Source organism: Nelusetta ayraudi, unplaced genomic scaffold (genome assembly GCF_046127955.1).
Source record: "Nelusetta ayraudi isolate G7.1 ecotype Tasmania unplaced genomic scaffold, CSIRO-AGI_Nayr_v1 ptg000033l, whole genome shotgun sequence".
NCBI classification, from domain to species: Eukaryota; Metazoa; Chordata; class Actinopteri; order Tetraodontiformes; family Monacanthidae; genus Nelusetta; species Nelusetta ayraudi.
The window spans coordinates 7,483,814-7,500,973 of NW_027466083.1; the positions used below are offsets into that span (position 1 = coordinate 7,483,814).

At 47.8% G+C, this 17,160-nt stretch overlaps 2 protein-coding genes across 3 annotated transcripts; one reads left to right on the forward strand and one right to left on the reverse strand.

The window, feature by feature from the left end:
* Nucleotides 1–212: 212 nt before the first annotated feature.
* Nucleotides 213–6,292, reverse strand: ncbp3 (nuclear cap binding subunit 3). Its single transcript, XM_076032064.1, has 13 exons — nucleotides 5,958–6,292; nucleotides 5,132–5,197; nucleotides 4,709–4,814; nucleotides 4,481–4,606; nucleotides 4,159–4,284; nucleotides 3,785–3,921; nucleotides 3,594–3,702; nucleotides 3,381–3,480; nucleotides 3,144–3,253; nucleotides 2,726–3,041; nucleotides 2,427–2,611; nucleotides 1,952–2,134; nucleotides 213–1,867 (listed from the first exon to the last, which is right to left on the reverse strand). Exons 1-13 carry the CDS (start codon nucleotides 6,138–6,140, stop codon nucleotides 1,548–1,550), a joined length of 2,067 nt encoding a protein of 688 aa, XP_075888179.1. The 5' UTR covers nucleotides 6,141–6,292; the 3' UTR covers nucleotides 213–1,547.
* A 542-nt stretch (nucleotides 6,293–6,834) lies between these two features.
* Nucleotides 6,835–17,026, forward strand: pcf11 (PCF11 cleavage and polyadenylation factor subunit). Of its 2 annotated transcripts, none has more exons than XM_076032060.1 (17): nucleotides 6,835–7,231; nucleotides 9,266–9,391; nucleotides 9,654–9,836; nucleotides 10,359–10,649; nucleotides 10,760–11,757; nucleotides 12,018–12,192; nucleotides 12,312–12,681; nucleotides 13,137–13,280; nucleotides 13,391–14,628; nucleotides 14,703–14,763; nucleotides 14,843–14,968; nucleotides 15,060–15,186; nucleotides 15,274–15,457; nucleotides 15,544–15,699; nucleotides 15,897–15,989; nucleotides 16,112–16,147; nucleotides 16,233–17,026. In XM_076032060.1, the coding sequence occupies exons 1-17, from the start codon at nucleotides 7,064–7,066 to the stop codon at nucleotides 16,437–16,439; spliced, it is 4,683 nt and encodes a 1,560-aa protein (XP_075888175.1). In that variant the 5' UTR covers nucleotides 6,835–7,063; the 3' UTR covers nucleotides 16,440–17,026. The 2 variants fall into 2 exon arrangements, with proteins under 2 accessions (XP_075888175.1, XP_075888176.1); XM_076032061.1 differs by having other exon boundaries at nucleotides 12,312–12,648.
* Nucleotides 17,027–17,160: the final 134 nt, after the last annotated feature.

Sequence of the window (17,160 nt, forward strand, 5' to 3'; positions counted from 1 at the left end):
GCAGATGTTTTGTTTTGCACTAAAATGATGTGGATGTTAAAAAATAATGAGTTCTATTAAATATAATCTTAAGCACAAACACTGAAGACCAACTGTCTTTGTCCCAAATGCACTGGGAACACAAAACCTGTTCCTTCTCAACTCTGATCGAGTTGGATGTAACATTTTATTGTGAAAGGGGAGATGGGAAGCAGGAAGTAGCATTAAAAAAACAAAGATGTCACTGTTTTTAATGATCAGCATCATGATGAGAAATTGCAATCTGTGATGTCAAGTGTATCAGCTGTAAATAAATCTGTTGATTTCTTCACTAATACATGCAGAACACTTAAAAATTCAAATAAATGGAAAGAAATTCTATTACTTTCTACATTTTTGTTCTCCGGGGTTTGTTTTCTTCAACACATTTGGGGCGCACGAGTGGCGACTAGTTGTGTCAAAGTTCTCCTCACACCAGACAGAAAACTACATGAAGTAAATTCATGTTTTATTGATCAGCATGTATCAATTCACAGGACATAAAAATTAAAAATGCTTACAGTTTTTAAATTAGTACCTGCAGTTGATATGAGGTTGGGTTTCTTTTTTTTTTTTTTTGACAGTTCATTATAGTGATCACTGTTACCCCCCCTCTGGTGGTTGGCTGTGGCAGTGCTCATAAACTAGCACGTTGGCCAACATTTTTTTTTTTTTTAATATGGATCGACTTAAGGTGTTGCTTGCTCAAGCGCTCACATAATCGGCTGGCTGTGAGTGACGCTGATGGAGTGATTGGCTGTGGCTTTGATCTCCACATGATAAGCCTCATATCATAAAATAAGGTCATTTTGGCCCATCAACAGAGACACAAACAGGAACTGTTGCTACACAGACCTACTGACAATCCAATCTTCCAATTCCAATCCAATTTTTTTTCACGATTTTATTGTTCAGGGATATTCCTATCAGAGTCAGAATCCTTTTTAATACAATTGGGAGAAAAAAAAAATCAGACTAAGCAACAGCAGACGTGTTAACTCTCTCTGCTCACCAATATCATCTGACTTGCCTGACCCCAAAAACTTAGAAAGCTTAGAAAAAAAAAAAAAAAAAAAAGAAACAATGAAAAGTCATGCGAATGGATGTACAGACAGGTAGGGTGTGCCCAGACAGTCTGCTTAGTAACACAGAAAGCGGTTCAGTGATTGGCTGTGTAACCCCCATCACCATCAGATGCTTGGATTGTCCCCTGGTTTGTTATGTTGTAACAGGAAGTCAAACCGCCGGCCAGGTTGCTTCTCTGCCTCCTCAGCCTCCACGGGGAAGTCCAAGACTGAACGGCAGCTGAGGTGTCAAGAACACACTGAAGGGAAATGACGTTTAGATCTGGATGGCATCAGGTTGCATCCAGACAAAGAGAAAAGCCCTGCGTGGGAAATCAGTCTGGGCAAAAAATCAAAAAGTCTGTCATCTCCACAGGAGTGCAGGAATGATAACTGATGCAACGCAGGGATTGACTGATGGTCGAGGGAGCCCCGGGGAGCGCTGGAGCCCAGGTGTGCCACCGCTTAGGCGTCCGAGTCGTCGCTGCTGTCGCGGCTGATCTCGATCTGGAGTGATGGCAGGTTGTCCAGGCGGCTCTTTTTCATCTTGTGGCTCAGGCGTTCCTGCTTCTGCTTGATCATGGCGCCCCACATCTTCTGCAGCGTGGAGTCGTCCTCCTCCTCCACCGCCGCCTCCCCCGCTTCTTCTCGGTCGCCTCGTCTCCTCTGGGCGGAGGAGGACGACGATGACGATGGATACCGGCCTGGCGAGTGGCTGCTCGACTTGCGCTCCTGACGCGTGCCGCCCTCGTCGTTGCTGGAGCCCAGGCGGCTCCACAGGGCGCCTGCAGCAGACGCGGCGCAACGTTCGCAGGTTAAACCCAGAACACAGTGTTCATGCCACGGTGGGAACTCATCAACGGACTTACTTTTCTTTCGGTCTTTGGACGAGCTGGAGAAAAATCCTCTGCCGTCCTGACTGGCCACGCCCAGTCTGCGGTGCACACCTCTGCTTGGCTCCCTGACTGGAGGAGCCTCTCTGGTTGGGGAAGGGGAGGGAGAGCGCCCCCTGTCTGGAGAGTAACGCCTTTTTCCGAGTCGCTGCCGCACGTCTGCAAAGAGCGATAGAGCAAGTTAAGGGTCGCGCAAATATAGTGCTTTCCAGCACCTTCACAGTACCCAAAAGCGCTTTACAGTTCACCCATCGACTCACACACTCATACACCAATGGGTCCAATTGGGAGCAATTGAGGGTTAAGAGTCTTGCCCAAGGACACAACGACAGACTGGGATATGAACTGCCAACCTTTCGGTCATTGGACAACCTGCTCTACCTCCTGAGCCACAGTCACGCATCGTCTGCAGCAGTGGCAGACGTTAACGGCTGTTGTTCAACTTGCACACCTGTCTTGCCTCCAGCGGACGCCTCGGGGGGCGACTGCCTTTGCTGTCCTTGTCTTTTCTCCTCCAGAAGCTGCCTGATGTCCGTCACCTTGGCGGGCGACGGCGATTTGGATCTGGTTTGTGATGCTGCTGCTGCTGCTGCTGCTCCTTCTCCTCCTTCACCTCCTCCTTCCCCGATCCGGTTCCTGCTCAAAAGAAATAAGACCTCATGAAGGTTTTCACATGAAGGTCGGTCGGGGCGTCTGCTCAAGGCGACAGCGTGGGACAAGGACGACATTTTCACATGACTTCAAACTGACCGGATGCTCTTCAGCTGGATCTCCAGCTCGTCCGCGTACATCGTCATCTTCTTGCTCTTCTTGGGCGATGGCGTGGAGATCATCTTCAGCTCCAGGTCGTAGTCCATCTCGTCCGACTCGGACCACGGTGAAGGGGAGCGATTCACCCGGTTATGAACCCCTGCCGCGCCGAGACGGGAGGCTCCACCCCTTTCAGCTCTTTCCCTGTACTCCACCACCCTGTCGTCAGAGTCCATGTCTTCGTCTCCGACCACCTCGTCATCCTCCTCTTCTTCCTCCTCCTTGATGGGCTCCTCGGGCAGGTTCACCAGATCGGCTGAGGGCAAAAAAGAAGAAAGAGAAGCTGATTGAAGTCCTCCCAGTAAACATTAGATCAGCTTGAAGTGAATAACTGTTGTGTAAGAGTGTGAGTATTCACCAGAGTGACGGTGTGTGTATGGAGGCGTGTGTCCCATACTGTCCCCAATCAGAGGTTTCTTGCTCTTGATGACATCTCTCTGAATGCGACGGTTGTGGTACCGCCTCTTCCTGAGGACGTGCAGCGAAGAGAACACCAGTCAAGTGCGGTCTTGCAAAGGAAGGAGGTCAAAGTTGCACATGCATGCACACATATACACACACTGTCCAGTGCAGGTGTGTGATGTCAAAGTCTCACCAGGAGTTGCTGAGGATTCCCCTCATGCCTCCATAGTTTGGGTTTCCGTACTTGATGTAGTATCTGCTGCGGCGAGCGGCTCCCAACTCTTTCTTATCATCTGAGCAAAAACACCAAGTGATGATTTAAGTTATGGACATCATTGGGCAGCTTAGCCATGATTTAAAGCAGCATGAAATACAGATTGTTAAAATATGCGTGTACGTGTGTTACCATGTGTGGCAAAGCGAAGGAATAGTTTGTTTCCTTTGAAGGGTTTGATGGCTGGTCTCAGCTCGTTTCTCAGGAGGGACTCTCTCTCTGAGCCCGACAGGTTGTCCATCTAACAAACCGACCCAAACGGACCAATTAGTGTTGAGCTCACGTGACCAGAACACTGTGCGAGTGACTGGAGCAAACTATACCTGGCCATCTGCTTCCTGTTTCTCTGCCTTTTCCACCTCCCCGTCGCTGTCTTTCCCCTCGCTGCTCTTCTTGACCACTTCCACCTCCTCTTCCACCTCCCCTTCTTCCTCCTCATCCGACCTTTGACCCCCAGGGCCTGCAAGCAGCAAAATGCAAATCAGGTTAAGGAGATCACTTCATCCAGAGACGTTTATATGATACATGCAGTAACAGTGCATCTATGTATGGACTAGAGGTGAGCGAACAAGGCTGAATGATGATAGCATCTCAACATGGTTGACTTGAATGATGTGCAAACTAGATATACGTAGCAAAGAAGATATAGTTTCTCCTTTAAAGTGCCTTGTGCAGCACTGCACAAACACACACTGACCTTTGCCCTCATCCTCAGACTGACTGATGCTTTCCGTCTGTTTGTTAACAGCCTCTGGGTCTGGCATCTGACTGCTGTTGATCAGGGCCCGGATGGATGTGTTGTCATCAAGCCACACCACGTTACCTATGAAACAAGGAGTTGGAGTTTAGACATGAGTATCGTCACCCAGGCCTGGCAAAACACAGAAACTGCAGGACTTTAGCTATTTATAAGACGCAAAGATCCAATGCCCTCAACGTGACCACAAGCACTGGAGACACTGGAATGAGGTTGATACCGTGAGTGTGAGCGTGTGTCTGTGTTTGTGTGACACACTTACAGGATGCGTCGTCAATCCACTCGATATGTGCCGGGGGATATTCCTTAAAATATCCAAAGATGTCCTGTGTGCTCATGTCATCGACACCTGTCATGTGGATGGCCTCCAGACGCAGCCGGGATATAGCTTAGCACCGCAGAAAAGCAAACCAAGAAATTATAGGTACAAAAACATGACCACAGCTGGCTTTAAAAGAAAAAAAAAAAAAACACTCTGTTGGGTTCCTACCTTTCTTCATCATGTCCTTATCCAGCAGAACTGTGCGCTGACTGCTGCTCTCCTCCGCACAGAAATGGAAACGTCGCGCTCGCTTCTCTTTCCGCTCAATGGCCTCCTGATGAATACAAATGTAAAATCTTTCAACAAACCACTCCCTGTTTTACACTGACAACTCTTTACCGCATTTTAGGAGTTTGCGAGGCTGCCAGTGGAGCTCCAGCAACATCAACCTGAAAGGTCCTGAAACTTTTCTTGGATCTAAATGGTTCCTTTTTACTGTTGCTCTCCTCAGCAAGTCACAGAATGAAAAATTCTGCTATGGTTGAAAGTGACAGTAAGACCAGTGTGTACAACAGTTTGGGGGGAAACTATAATTGCGTTTTCGTGACTGCATTGTAGACAGGTGTATGGCGGGGGTGTCTGTTAGGTTACCTTTGAGTTCACATCCATCCCAGTGATGAAGGCTCCAGACTTGTTCTCATAACGGCGACTGGTGTCCTGTATATCAACCAACACACACACACACACACACACACACACACACACACACACACACACACACACACAGCTGATTTAATAAAGGCAACATGTTGGTGTATTTTGCACAGTATGGAATCTTTAAATTTCACAGAGGAACATCTGCCCTCTGAGAATGGACGTCGCCACGCCTGTAACCGAGAACCTATGAGATCAAGGCTATTCAAACTAAATAGCCACAAGCTCATTACCAAATAAGGACGAAAAGGAAATTAATTCGAACGTGTCCTATCAAAAAAGGCAAACGTGTAACTACGGGTTCTCCACATATACAATTGACTAATATTACAAGGAACGCCTGAGGAAGACAACACAACACAACGTTTGAGGATTAAGACTGATCTGAGAGACCAGATTAGGAACAGTCTGGACTATTACCGGTTATAAAAACACTAATAAAAAAATAAAAAAAAAAATAAAAAAAACACGCAAAAGCTCTACCCACTTCCCGTTTATTCCTCGGAAACTCGACAACAAACCAGCAACAAGTGACCAAAACCGCCAGACAAGACTCGACACTAAAACGCATCGCATTTGGCTAGTTCCATTTAAAAAGCAGTTCGTTGTAAACACTTTCGTCACCGCGGAGGTTACAACTACTTCACGGAGCGGATGAACCGCTAGTCAAAGTAAAGGCACGCCGACGCTTCCCCGGATTTGTTCTGGCCGAGACCAGGGACGACAGCAGCCGGTCGGACGAGGCCCTGTATGGGACACTCACCGGGAGCAGCTCCTTGAGGGATCGGCTAACGGATATGTCGTCTGGCTCCAGTTCACCTTCTTCCACCTCCATCGGCTCGGCTTCGCGAACATCTCTGTCTGATTCGGAATCAGAATCGGACTCCGAGCGTTCCGAACCGCTGTCTGATTTCACCGACACCCGTAAGCTGCGCACTGCCGCCATGGCGTTTGCTCGCAGCCAGCCAACAAACAACGGCGTTTTGCGGTTGCTCTGACCCGGTAGTAGTCCTCTCGCGCCCCTCTTTTCTTCTTCGTCGATGTTACGTGGTCTCTGTTGGAACGCAATGTTGCTGCCATCTGTCTGTTTGTAAGCGCTATACAACGATAGAAAACCCTGGTTTAGCTGGGCAAAGGTAATAATAATAATAATAATAATAATAATAATAATAATAATAATAATAATAATAATAATAATAATAATAATAATAATAATAATAATTAGTAATCAAACAAAACAAAAAAAGGTGTGATTTTTTGTTGTTGTTGATATTTGATAGTATTATCATGAAGGTATACTGCAGTAACGCGCTCTCCCGACAACACCCTTTGAATATTTATAATACCAAAAAATAAAAAAAATAAAAAAAACTCACTTGAAACGGATTTCCTGTCAATTTCTAAATAAAAAACAGACCTTACAAATGTTTGGACAAAGTGTTTTGTTTGTAAATATGTGTCTTATCTTTCCTTACGTAATTGAAAAAAAAAAAACAAAAACAAAAAAAACACAATACCTCAACGTGAGGTCCCAGTGTCAGTCTCAGTGACAAATGAAAATCAAAAGGCTGCCTTTAATGTATGTTAGCAGCCAATAGCAGCACGCAACGTCACAGCTATTATAAGAATTTTACCGTGACGTAACCCTCACTCAGTTGCAGTCGCCATCTTGTTGTCGTACGAGACGACCGGGAAGGACGACTGGCGGTCTCTAAAGTGTTTATTTTTTATTATAAAATATACTTTCCCGTTATTTCTTACGAAGTTGCGGCCGACATTTAGCTCGATGAGTTCTCGGACTGTATTCTAATCAATACGCCTGGTATTGGTTAGGCTGGTGCTAGTTTATTTCAGTCGCTCGCCTCAAAGATGGACGACAACGCGGCGAGGGAAGATGCCTGCCGAGAGTACCAGTCCTCGTTGGAAGATTTGACGTTCAACAGCAAGCCGCACATCAACATGCTGACCATCCTAGCCGAGGAGAATCTCAACTTCGCCAAGGATATCGTCGCAATTATTGAAGCGCAAATAAGCAAGGTTTTTATAATTATAGCACTACTTCATTTTCAGACGATTTATGCTGTTTGTATGTAGCTATTCTCAGTGTTAGCTCCTGGCTAAACATGGCGGCCAGCTTTGTCCCGCGACATGTCTCCCATTTCGTCACATTCCGTGCCTTTCCTTTAATCATTTAAATCGAGCGGCACAACTGATTTAGTTTCCTGTGTAGTTTCAAGTGCCGTCGCCCAAAGTTAATCTGAATTTAGGATTATTATTATTATTATTATTATTATTATTATACAATTTCTAATACTGTTAACTCGCTGTTTTGGTGAAACACGTTGTCGCAATCGCCAAACTCCCATTTGCCAAGCTCTGGAACCGGAAGTGGAAAATCCACCGTATACATTTAAAAGTTAAATCAATCTTTTAATCACGTGGGTTTGTAGTTGAAAATTTACTTAGTTACTTAGTCGCGTTTATTTATATATATGATTTATTTTTATTTTTTTAAAAGAAGGGAAATTCCTAAACTAACCGCCATTTTAACCGGTTTTTGAGAATTTCTCAATTCATATGCACGTAGTGCAGTAAGTGAGGACATATCGTGATTCTGCTTCAAAAGCTATCCGAATGCAAACTCTTAGGTTAAACGAGCTAATTGTGGTGTCGCTCCATTTAGTGTAGCCTGAACGAAGCCTTTCTCTGAATGCGGTAACCACATGTGCTGCTGTTAACAATCGCTTTGTAGGTAGACACCGTGTGTGCTGGCAACATTGGACCCGTTCAAATAAGTCTGTGATAACAATCTCTAATCACCACTACTACATCGTTAGACAGACGTAGAGCCTCCTGCCAGGGTTTAAATGGAGGGATTATGGACTGAATGTTTGTACAGCACGTCCTGCCACTAATGCTATCGTTATTATCGGCAGCGTCAGTTACGGTGGATTTTGACACTCTTCTGACTAAGCCTTGATTTAAAACAGCACGTTACCGTTCAGGCCCGCGTACATTAATGTTTAAACTTTAGGTTTCAACGTCAAGGGTTTTTATTGTTTGTTGACTTTTGTAGCTAGGCACTGTGGCCCCCCGTCTCCCTCTTTGTGCTTCGTGTCTGTTTTGCCAGCGCCACTGATAGAATCTCCAGACGCGCTCCTCTGCATTCTTACACTAGTGATTCGTTTATTCTTGAAATGTCATTGAATGGTTAATGTGTTAAAATAAAAAATGTGAACTGTGCTTTTTGTCATTTTTTATTTCAAGTGTAATTTACTGGGTCTGACTACTATTTACATTTCCTCAGCCGAGTGTGACTCAGCTTACTCTAGCAAACAGTACTTAAAAAGCTGAACTCCTGTACACTGGTGCCAACGGAATTTGAGTACAGCCCTTTAAACAGATAATTTGTGCTGTTTTTCAAAAGGTCCTCGTTTTTAAGGAAAGAAATATAGAGGGGTAAAACCGGAAGTGAGTGAACTCACTGATCATTGAGAGTGACGCTGGGTGATCTGACGTCTGGGTAAAGTACAAAGAGTGGTGACAGAAATGCCACTCTTTGGAGGTAACACACCTGAAAGGATGGAACTTTAATGGCCTTTTTTTTTTTTTTTTTTTTTTTTTTTTTTACTCCCGCCCAAAGGATAAATTTTCTGCACTCTTCCATCAAAGGCTGATTACCAACATGAAGACTGAAGATATTTGCTCCTAATTCTTTTTTCTTAATTTTTTCCCCTCAATAGGACCACTTGCTTTTGTCTAACGTTTAGTGGGACTGATCCTGTTTTTGCCTTTTCCCCAGACCGAAAGAAAACCACGGACGGATTTTCATCCAGCGATGTCACTTTTTTTGGTCATGTGACACCCCTAAGATTTTTTTTGATTTTTTTTTTCTTTTTCTTTTTCTTTTTTTACAATTTCTGATATATATATATATACAGACCTGAGGGTGGTGACGGGGAGGGCAGTCATTGCCATGTTTCAGCTGTCATGTGTTTCAATTTTGGTTGACTGTTGGATTTCAAAGTTCTGTTGTTGTGTTCTAAACTTGTGAGTTTTCTATTGCTCCAGGCCCCATCTGCTGAGAAGCTTCCACTTTTGTACTTAGTGGATTCCATAGTGAAGAATGTTGGAGGAGAATACCTTGCAGTGTTTGCTAAAAACCTAATCACTTCATTTATATGTGTCTTTGAAAAGGTACAGTTCTCTTTGCTGCTGTTGAGCATTGTTTGAAATTTAAGCACTTAAGTTGCCTTCACTTCCCTCTTGTTTGTGTTGCTTGCTATTTACATGTGATCTCCTGCACTCTGCTCCTTTGTACTTGCTACCATAACGTAGTCCTGCTAATAAAGTTTTCTACTAGTTGCTTACAAGAACCTGAAAACTGTTTTTGTATGCGTAAAGTGTAAATCATGCTCCGGGAGTTAGCCGTGGACCAAGACATGTCCTGTGTTTGTAGGTGGATGAAAACACCAGAAAGAGTCTCTTCAAGTTACGTTCAACATGGGACGAGGTGTTCCCCCTGAAGAAACTGTATGCGCTGGACGTGAGGGTCAACTCACTGGACCCGGCATGGCCCATCAAGCCACTGCCGCCCACTGTCAATGCCAGCATCCACGTCAACCCCAAGTTTCTAAAGCAGGTGTGTATGAGCTGTGGCGGAAACGTGCTGCCGCCTTGCTTGTATTCAATCTCGTATCGCAATGCAAAAAGATCTTAAATCAGGCAGCTGTTCCCTAGCGAAGAGACATTTAGCTTGTGGCAGTTCAATTTTAGAGTTGAGTAAAGATGTTAGTGTTGAATCATGTGGCATTAAATGCAATTCTAGTTACGCAATATTCTTTTGTCATGTATAGCATATGAAAAATAAGTTCTGAATTTCACATAGGAGAGGTTGCGCAGTATTGTCATCTAATCTTTTGTCTTTGAAATGCATGCGTGCAATGCAATTTTGTGTTCCGTTGTCAGTGATCTTTAACAAATTCAAGTTTGAACTGGCTTCGAATTGACTTCACGTATAAAAGGAGAGAATAAAAAAGTATTAGTATCAAGTAAAAGTGGAGCCACCACGTGTGTGTTGTTGTTGTTTTCCTAAAATATGGAATCTTGTACATTGTAACAACCATGGTCTCTTCTCTCCTCCACTGTGACCCTGTAACTCCAGTCTGACGAGGTGTCCTCACCGCCCCCTGCTCCTGCACCCGCCCCTGCATCCACTCCCGCATCCACCCCCAAACCCGCCCCGGCTCAGCAACCACCAGCCCCGGCCCAGCAACCACCAGCCCCAGTGCCACAACCGGCTGCGCCCGCCCCCCAGCCAGGCCCCGGTGTTAGTCAGTACAACCTGACCCAAGAGCAGCGCATTCGTCAGCAGCTCCTGGCCAAACAGAAACAGCTGCTGGAGCTGCAGCAGAAGAAGATTGAGCTGGAACTGGAACAGACTAAAGCTCAGTTGGTAAGCGCAGTTAGCTGTGAATGTGTTTTGTGTTCGATTCTTGTGCCTGGCCACAGCTGCTGGCAAGCAAAATTGCAAGCTTCAACTCTATTTTTTTTTTTTTTTTACAGGCTGCAGGATTTGTGGTGCCTACTACGACTACTACGCCTGTCACTTCAGCAGCACAGCTCCCGCCATCTATGCCAGTGACCCCAGTTGCTCCAGTGATACGTCCATGGATCCCTCCACAGACACAGATGGAGCCCAAACCTGCCACCAGAGACCCTCGTCTAAACCGCACTGGTCCACCGGCTCCGTCCCAGCCCAAAGAACCGCCCTCAGGGAGGAAAGCAGATCCAGCTCCAACAAAAAGTGCTGCTCTGACTCCTGAGAAGTCTGCTGGGCCAGACAGGAACAGGACCCCTCGAAAGGAGGTGCTGGAAGAGAAGTCCAAGTCTCCCTCACCTTTGACCAAAAGTGTCCAGAGTAAAAACAAACACGTGGAGGCAGAGAACCAGAAGTCTGCCGACCCCAAGAAAGATCCCAGGTTAAAAAAGCGCACGTCAGACAAGAGCAATGCCAAAGAAGATGAGCTGAAGGAGAAGAAGAGGTGCACTGACAAAAAGGAGGCAGAGGAGACGGCCCGTGGAGGAGAGGCCCGGAGGACGTCCAAAGGGAGGGTGGCAAACGGCTCAGTCAACAAACATGACCGTGACAATTCCGCAGACAAGGATAAGGACTCCAAGTCTGGAGGAAATGCCCGAACGCACGCCAGGAAACGCACCCGTTCGCGGTCCAGGTCACGCTCCCCTAACGTCTCCCCAAAAAGGAAAGACAGGAGGTCGCCCAAGAGTCGAGGCAGGAGCACCTCCCTGTCTCCGTCGCCCTCTCACAAACTTGGGAAGGTCCGAAGGGTTCGTGCGGATGAACCAGATCACGGCAAGGCTGCTCGAGATGAGCGCCTCGCGCCCAAAAAGAACCAGTCGGACGGCAGGAGGTCCAAGAGGACGACGCAAGAGCGCCACAGCGAACCCAGAGACTCGCACTCCCCACGGAGCCACGAGGGTGGAAGCAAGGATCCCAAGGACGCCCCTCACCGCTGGAGGAGTGGCTGGGAAGAGAACAAGCAGTAAGTCCGGTTTCATTGTAACTTGTTGATAATTTCGAAAGTAAACATCAATACACCTCAGATTTGAGTAGTAATAATGTTTAAAGCTCTCAATGACACTGCATTTGGCAACATAGAAGTTCAGAACATTTTATTTTTAGCTGCAGCAAGAAATCAAAGTAGCCTTGTTATTTAGAAAAACATATGTCACATCATCAACATTGTCAATTTTTGTCATGAAAATGCAAATGATGTGAAACATACACTTGTTGCCTCCAAAGTACAAAGCAGCAGGAGGATCCTCACATGAAGTCTGCACCCCAGAGACATAAACAATATAACATGCCGACACGACCCCCGACCCCTCGAACCTCCAAGCACCGACTCAGCGTGGATGCAGACCTGCAGATACCCGACATCCTCAACTCCGCCTCCAAGAAAGACCTGCTCCGAAAGGTGTGTAAATATTCTTAGAAGTATTTGAATTCAACTGGAAGCAAGTAAGAGTTTTCAGTCGAGAGTGTGACGTGTGTCGCTGTCTGTTAACGGTCTTTTTTTTTCCCAACCACCGGCAGGCTAGCAAACGACTGGAGAGTGGCGAGATTTCCCAGGAGGACTTCCTGAACATGGCTCACAAGATCAAACACTTATTCCAGTATCAGGAGGAGAAGCAGCAGCATTCGGAGAACTGGGACGAAACCGGAGGCTTCCCCAAGAAGCAGCTGCTGACCACGGCTCAGGCCAATCAGCCTCATGCGCACAGCTCCATGGACCCCGCTGAGTTGTCCTACTACGAGCACAAGTCCAAGCTGAGGAAGACCCAGGTGAACCGGCGAGCCGACGGGGAGGAGGGCCAGGCGGAGGCCGGGGAGGCAGCGCAAGACGAGAAGAGCCACGGACACACATCACCGAGTAAATACAGCCGACCGCCACGAGATGCACCGGGTGAGCCAGGACACTTTGAACTGGCACCTGATGTCTGTCTAGTTCAGGAGTGGGCAAACTGTCTGACTGGTTCTAAAATTTGTGTTTTGGTGACCCACTTCAAAGGAAAAAAATATATACAATGGGATATGTAGGAAACGGGCTTCAACTTCTATCGAAAATGAACTAAAGCAAAGTTACAACCAAATATTTCTTTGAAGCCCCACAATATTTAGCTCTTTATTGAAATGACTCTTAAAACACTGAAATAAAATGATGAAATACAGCTATTTCATTATTTAATTACTAACAATATTATTTTGGCTGATCCGGATTAAAATGGCCGCATCTGGCCCCCAAGCCTTAGTTTGGCCATGCCTGATCTAGTTGCACGGCAGTTGACGACGTAACATTTGAGCGAATGTAAAACGTGCCTTGGCTGTCCTTGTCTGAGTGTATTTGTTTGTGGCTGACAGATGAGAGGCGGAGCAAAGAGCGAGACGACCCCCGGCCGCCACTGGCGCCCATGATCGAAGACTACAACCACGGCAAAGAGTTCCCCACGCTGAAGTCTCTGCCCGGCCTGCGCTTCAGGAGGAGAGCCGACCCCAGAGACTCTGGTATGTACGAGTCGATGCCGTAGCAACAGCGGCGTCAGACACACGAGAAGATGCTTTATTGTCACTTGATGTAAACGTGCAAAAAAATAATGTGTGTGTCGTTGCTTCAGCCGAGCGAGAGTGGAACTCTCCTCTGATGGAGCGGCAGCGGTACGCGGAGGAGCAGAAGAGCGGCTACAACACTCCGCGGCGGTACGGCCCGTCCAGCGACAGCAGGCTGCCCGACCCACGCCGGCCGGAGGGCGGGCCCTCCGGCACCGTGGTGCACAGGAACTGTCCCAGCCCCTCCGCGCTGGACCACCCAGGCCCCAGGTTCGAGCGCGAGCGTCTGTCGCCGCTCCACCAGAGGGAGGCGGCAGACGGGAGCCCGGTGCCGCGCTTCGAGAGCCCCAACAGCGAGCACTCGGACGACGGGCCGCTCGGCCCGGACGCCCCGCCACACCTCGCCAACCCGTCGCTGCCCAAGTCCATCCTGAAGGGGCCGCCTCGCGGAGGGCCGCTGTCATCTGTCCGTCAGCACGCTGACTCCCCGGGACATACCCCCCCGCACGACGGAGGACACGCCCCCTCTCGCTACGACGGCCCCGGCCCCTTGGGCCCCTCCAGGCCGCACCCACCGGGCTGGTACGAGAACACAGGCCCCGGCCCTCAGGCCCCTGGCCGTTTTGATGGCCCCCACATGCCTCACGGCCCAATGAGAGGTGGCGATGGAATCGGCCGTTTTGACGGTCCGCCTCACCTTCAAGGGGTCGGCAGGTTTGACGGCCCCATGGGTCAGCAGCCCCCCGTGCGGTTCGAAGGCCACGGGCCCGGACCGGGACACTTTGAGGGCCCTATGCAGCGTTTTAGCAACATGGGTCCTGGTCCCGGCTCTGGACCAATGGGCTTCCAGCAGCAGCAGCAGCCCATGCGCTTCGATGGTCCCTCTAAACAGATGGGTCCGATGCGGTTTGAGGGCCCCGGTCCAATGCGTTTTGAAGGGCCTATGCAGCCGGGCCCCAGGTTTGACGTGCCGCACCAGGGCGGGGGTCCGCTCTACGAGTCGGGCCCCGGCCAGCAGGGCTCCGTTCGGTTTGCTCCCCAGCACAACCTCCAGCCTCCCATGAGGCCAATGGCGCCGCACATGTACGACAACCCCATGGGCCCCCAGCAGAACTTCAACATGGCTCCTCAGCCGTTCACAGAAGCCATGAATCCTCAGTTCCCTGGCGGACCCCTGTCTTTCCAGTCACAGTCCAACCTGCAGCAAGCAGGAAACTTCAACATGCAGCCTGGTGCGCCCTTCAACCAGCAAAGCCCCGGCCCCTTCTACAACCCCACTGCCTCTGCTGTGGGCATGCAGCAGCCGGTGAGTTACCCACCATCATCTCTCTTCATCGTCACACTGACATTGCCCCTCATTGTTGTTTCTGGTTGTTTCAGGTCATGGGGAACCTCAACCAGCCTTTCCTCCCTCAGAACGCAGTGCCTTTCACACCTCAGAGTAAGCTCCTCCCAAAGCGACAGCGCCATCTGTATGTGGCGGTGGATCATTTCTGATTCTGTCTGTTGTGTTCCTGCAGATCCACAGGTCATCGCCCCAGAGAACCACTTGCGTCAAGTGGACGTCACCGACCTGCTGACCAAACTCATTTCCACCGGCATCATCAAACCAACGAAGCAGGAGGCGGTGCCGCCTGCAGGAACGGGTCAGTTGGCCATCACAGCGCCACCAAACATCTTCATTCCGGCCGTTTAGCTGTTTTTCCGCCTTCTCACTCGAGTTCAATCTGCTTTCAGAAACCTCCGTTTCAGCGGCTCCTGTCGCTTCACCACCACCAGCAGAGGAAGAGGACGAGGATGAGCCGGAGGTGGAGGACCACGACACGCCCGACCTCACCAGCTTCACCATCGACGACATGAAACAGTACGTTGAGAAAGACGCTGCGGTGTTCTGTGCTCGCGCGTGTTGCGCCAGCTTTTTAACACCCCTACTTGTTGTGTCGTTCACCAGGAGGTACGAGAGCGTGGTGACCAGGCTCTACTCAGGAAACCAGTGCTGCCTGTGCAGCATGAGGTTCACCACCTCGCAGACGGACATGTATGCCGACCACCTGGACTGGCACTTCAGGCAGAACCACGCAGGGAAGGTCGCCAGTAAGAAGGTCACACACCGCCGCTGGTACTACAGTCTCAGGGTGAGTGCAGACACACACTGGAAGCTCTGGCGTTAGATCTGCAGTATCTCAGGTTTTCATCTGACTGTGTGTTGTCGGTCCCTCAGGACTGGATCGAGTTTGAAGAGATCGCTGACTTGGAAGAGAGAGCCAAGAGTCACTTCTTTGAAAAGGAGAATGAGGAAGAGGTTCAGAAGAACCAGGCGGCGGCAAAAGAGAAGGAGTTCCAAACTGTGAAGGCTGCCAAGGACCAGGTTCTAGAGGTGAGTCACATAACCACATAACCCGTGTCCTCCCAACCATGTGAAACACTGTTCAAAGTTTTGATTTTGCTCCTCTTAGAGGTTGTAATACTGCTTTGTATGAATATAAAAATCCTGTTCTGTGGTTCCTTCGCAGAATGAAATTTCAACATTTAAACAGAGTTCAACATTTTTGTTTCCCCCCCCCCATTTCGCAGTCATGCGAAATCTGTCAGGAGCCATTTGAGACATACTGGGTGGAGGAGGAGGAGGACTGGTTCCTGAAGAATGCCGTCAGGGTTGATGACAAGGTACGATCGCTCGAATGCCGACGTGTTCCCCACATTCAGAATGGATTTTTTACAGTCAACACCTTTTATCAATCTGAAAATTTAAATTGTTTTTCATCTGATCTATTTTTCACCCTCAACAGAACTTCCATCCGGCCTGCTTTGAAGACTATAAAAATGTAAGTCTTTCTACAATAAAGAAAATACTCTGGCGTGAGCTGTTGGCCTTATCAGACGTTGACCTGCTGGTGTTCATTTCCACAGTCCTCGTACATCGAAGTTACGCCGTCACCCAACAAGGTGATCACCGAGCATCCACTGAGCGCCTTTGTCAAGACAGAAGACGAAAAAGAAGAAACTTCCTGTGCTTTCAGTGCAGTAGTAAAGCAGGAAGTAGAAGAGCCAGAGCTTTTGGCTGTCAAAGAGGAGGCTTTGACGGACGATGTGCAATCAGTGCAAAGTCAGGAGTAACACCGCTGCTGCTGCTGCTACTTGATTTTCACCTTTTGTTGGTTTTGTAAAAAAAAAAAAAAAAAGAAAGAAAAGGTGTTTTTATTGAGGCCAAGGACGAGTCCTTTGCAAATAAACTTGAATACATTTTTGTATTTGGAATCTGTGCGGCCATTTCGTGTCGCCTGTCATAAGAACACTGAATTGTTAATTTAAAAAGAAAAGGATCAATGTTTTGTTGCCTTTGACTGAGAGATGTAAATGATTTAATTTATACATTAAAGTATTTTTGGTAACTGGTGTAGCAGTGATTGAATGGCCAGCTGCCTGTTGCGGATTGTAAATAGCTGATGGGGTTGTTGATTTCGGGTAGTTGCGGTTATTTCTTGCAGCTGTGTTAAAGGTAAGAACCACCTGATTGGACGACTGGGGACGCGCCTGCTCTTCAGGATCAGCGGAGGAACCAGGCCTCTTTCTTTTTCGTTTTTGTTTGATCTTCAATAAAGGAGTCTGAAACTAGTCCGTGTGAATATTGATCTTTGGCTTTGCTCTAAAATTTGTTGTCATTTTGATTTTCTCTTCTATAAATAAAGGTTTAGTGAGTCAAAGTTTTCTGCTCAGTGGTTTTCTTTTGTGTCATGTGTCTTCTTCGCTTATTGTCTGGTTAGGGAAAAGGCAATTCAAGATACAGAGAGTTATTCAACCAGAAATTATATCACTCTTGATTAGTATGAGTGCTGTA

Bases quoted from the DNA above. Each gene is read 5' to 3' on its own strand.
- ncbp3 (XM_076032064.1), bottom strand. From the start codon at position 6,140: ATGGCGGCAGTGCGCAGCTTACGGGTGTCGGTGAAATCAGACAGCGGT. The intron at 4,815-5,131 runs GTAACCTAACAG...TGTATTCATCAG, and splicing joins GGATGGATGTGAACTCAAAG to GAGGCCATTGAGCGGAAAGA. The intron at 4,285-4,480 runs GTAAGTGTGTCA...CTTGTTTCATAG, and splicing joins GTGGATTGACGACGCATCCT to GTAACGTGGTGTGGCTTGAT.
- pcf11 (XM_076032060.1), top strand. From the start codon at position 7,064: ATGGACGACAACGCGGCGAGGGAAGATGCCTGCCGAGAGTACCAGTCC. The intron at 9,392-9,653 runs GTACAGTTCTCT...CTGTGTTTGTAG, and splicing joins TTATATGTGTCTTTGAAAAG to GTGGATGAAAACACCAGAAA. The intron at 9,837-10,358 runs GTGTGTATGAGC...CTGTAACTCCAG, and splicing joins ACCCCAAGTTTCTAAAGCAG to TCTGACGAGGTGTCCTCACC.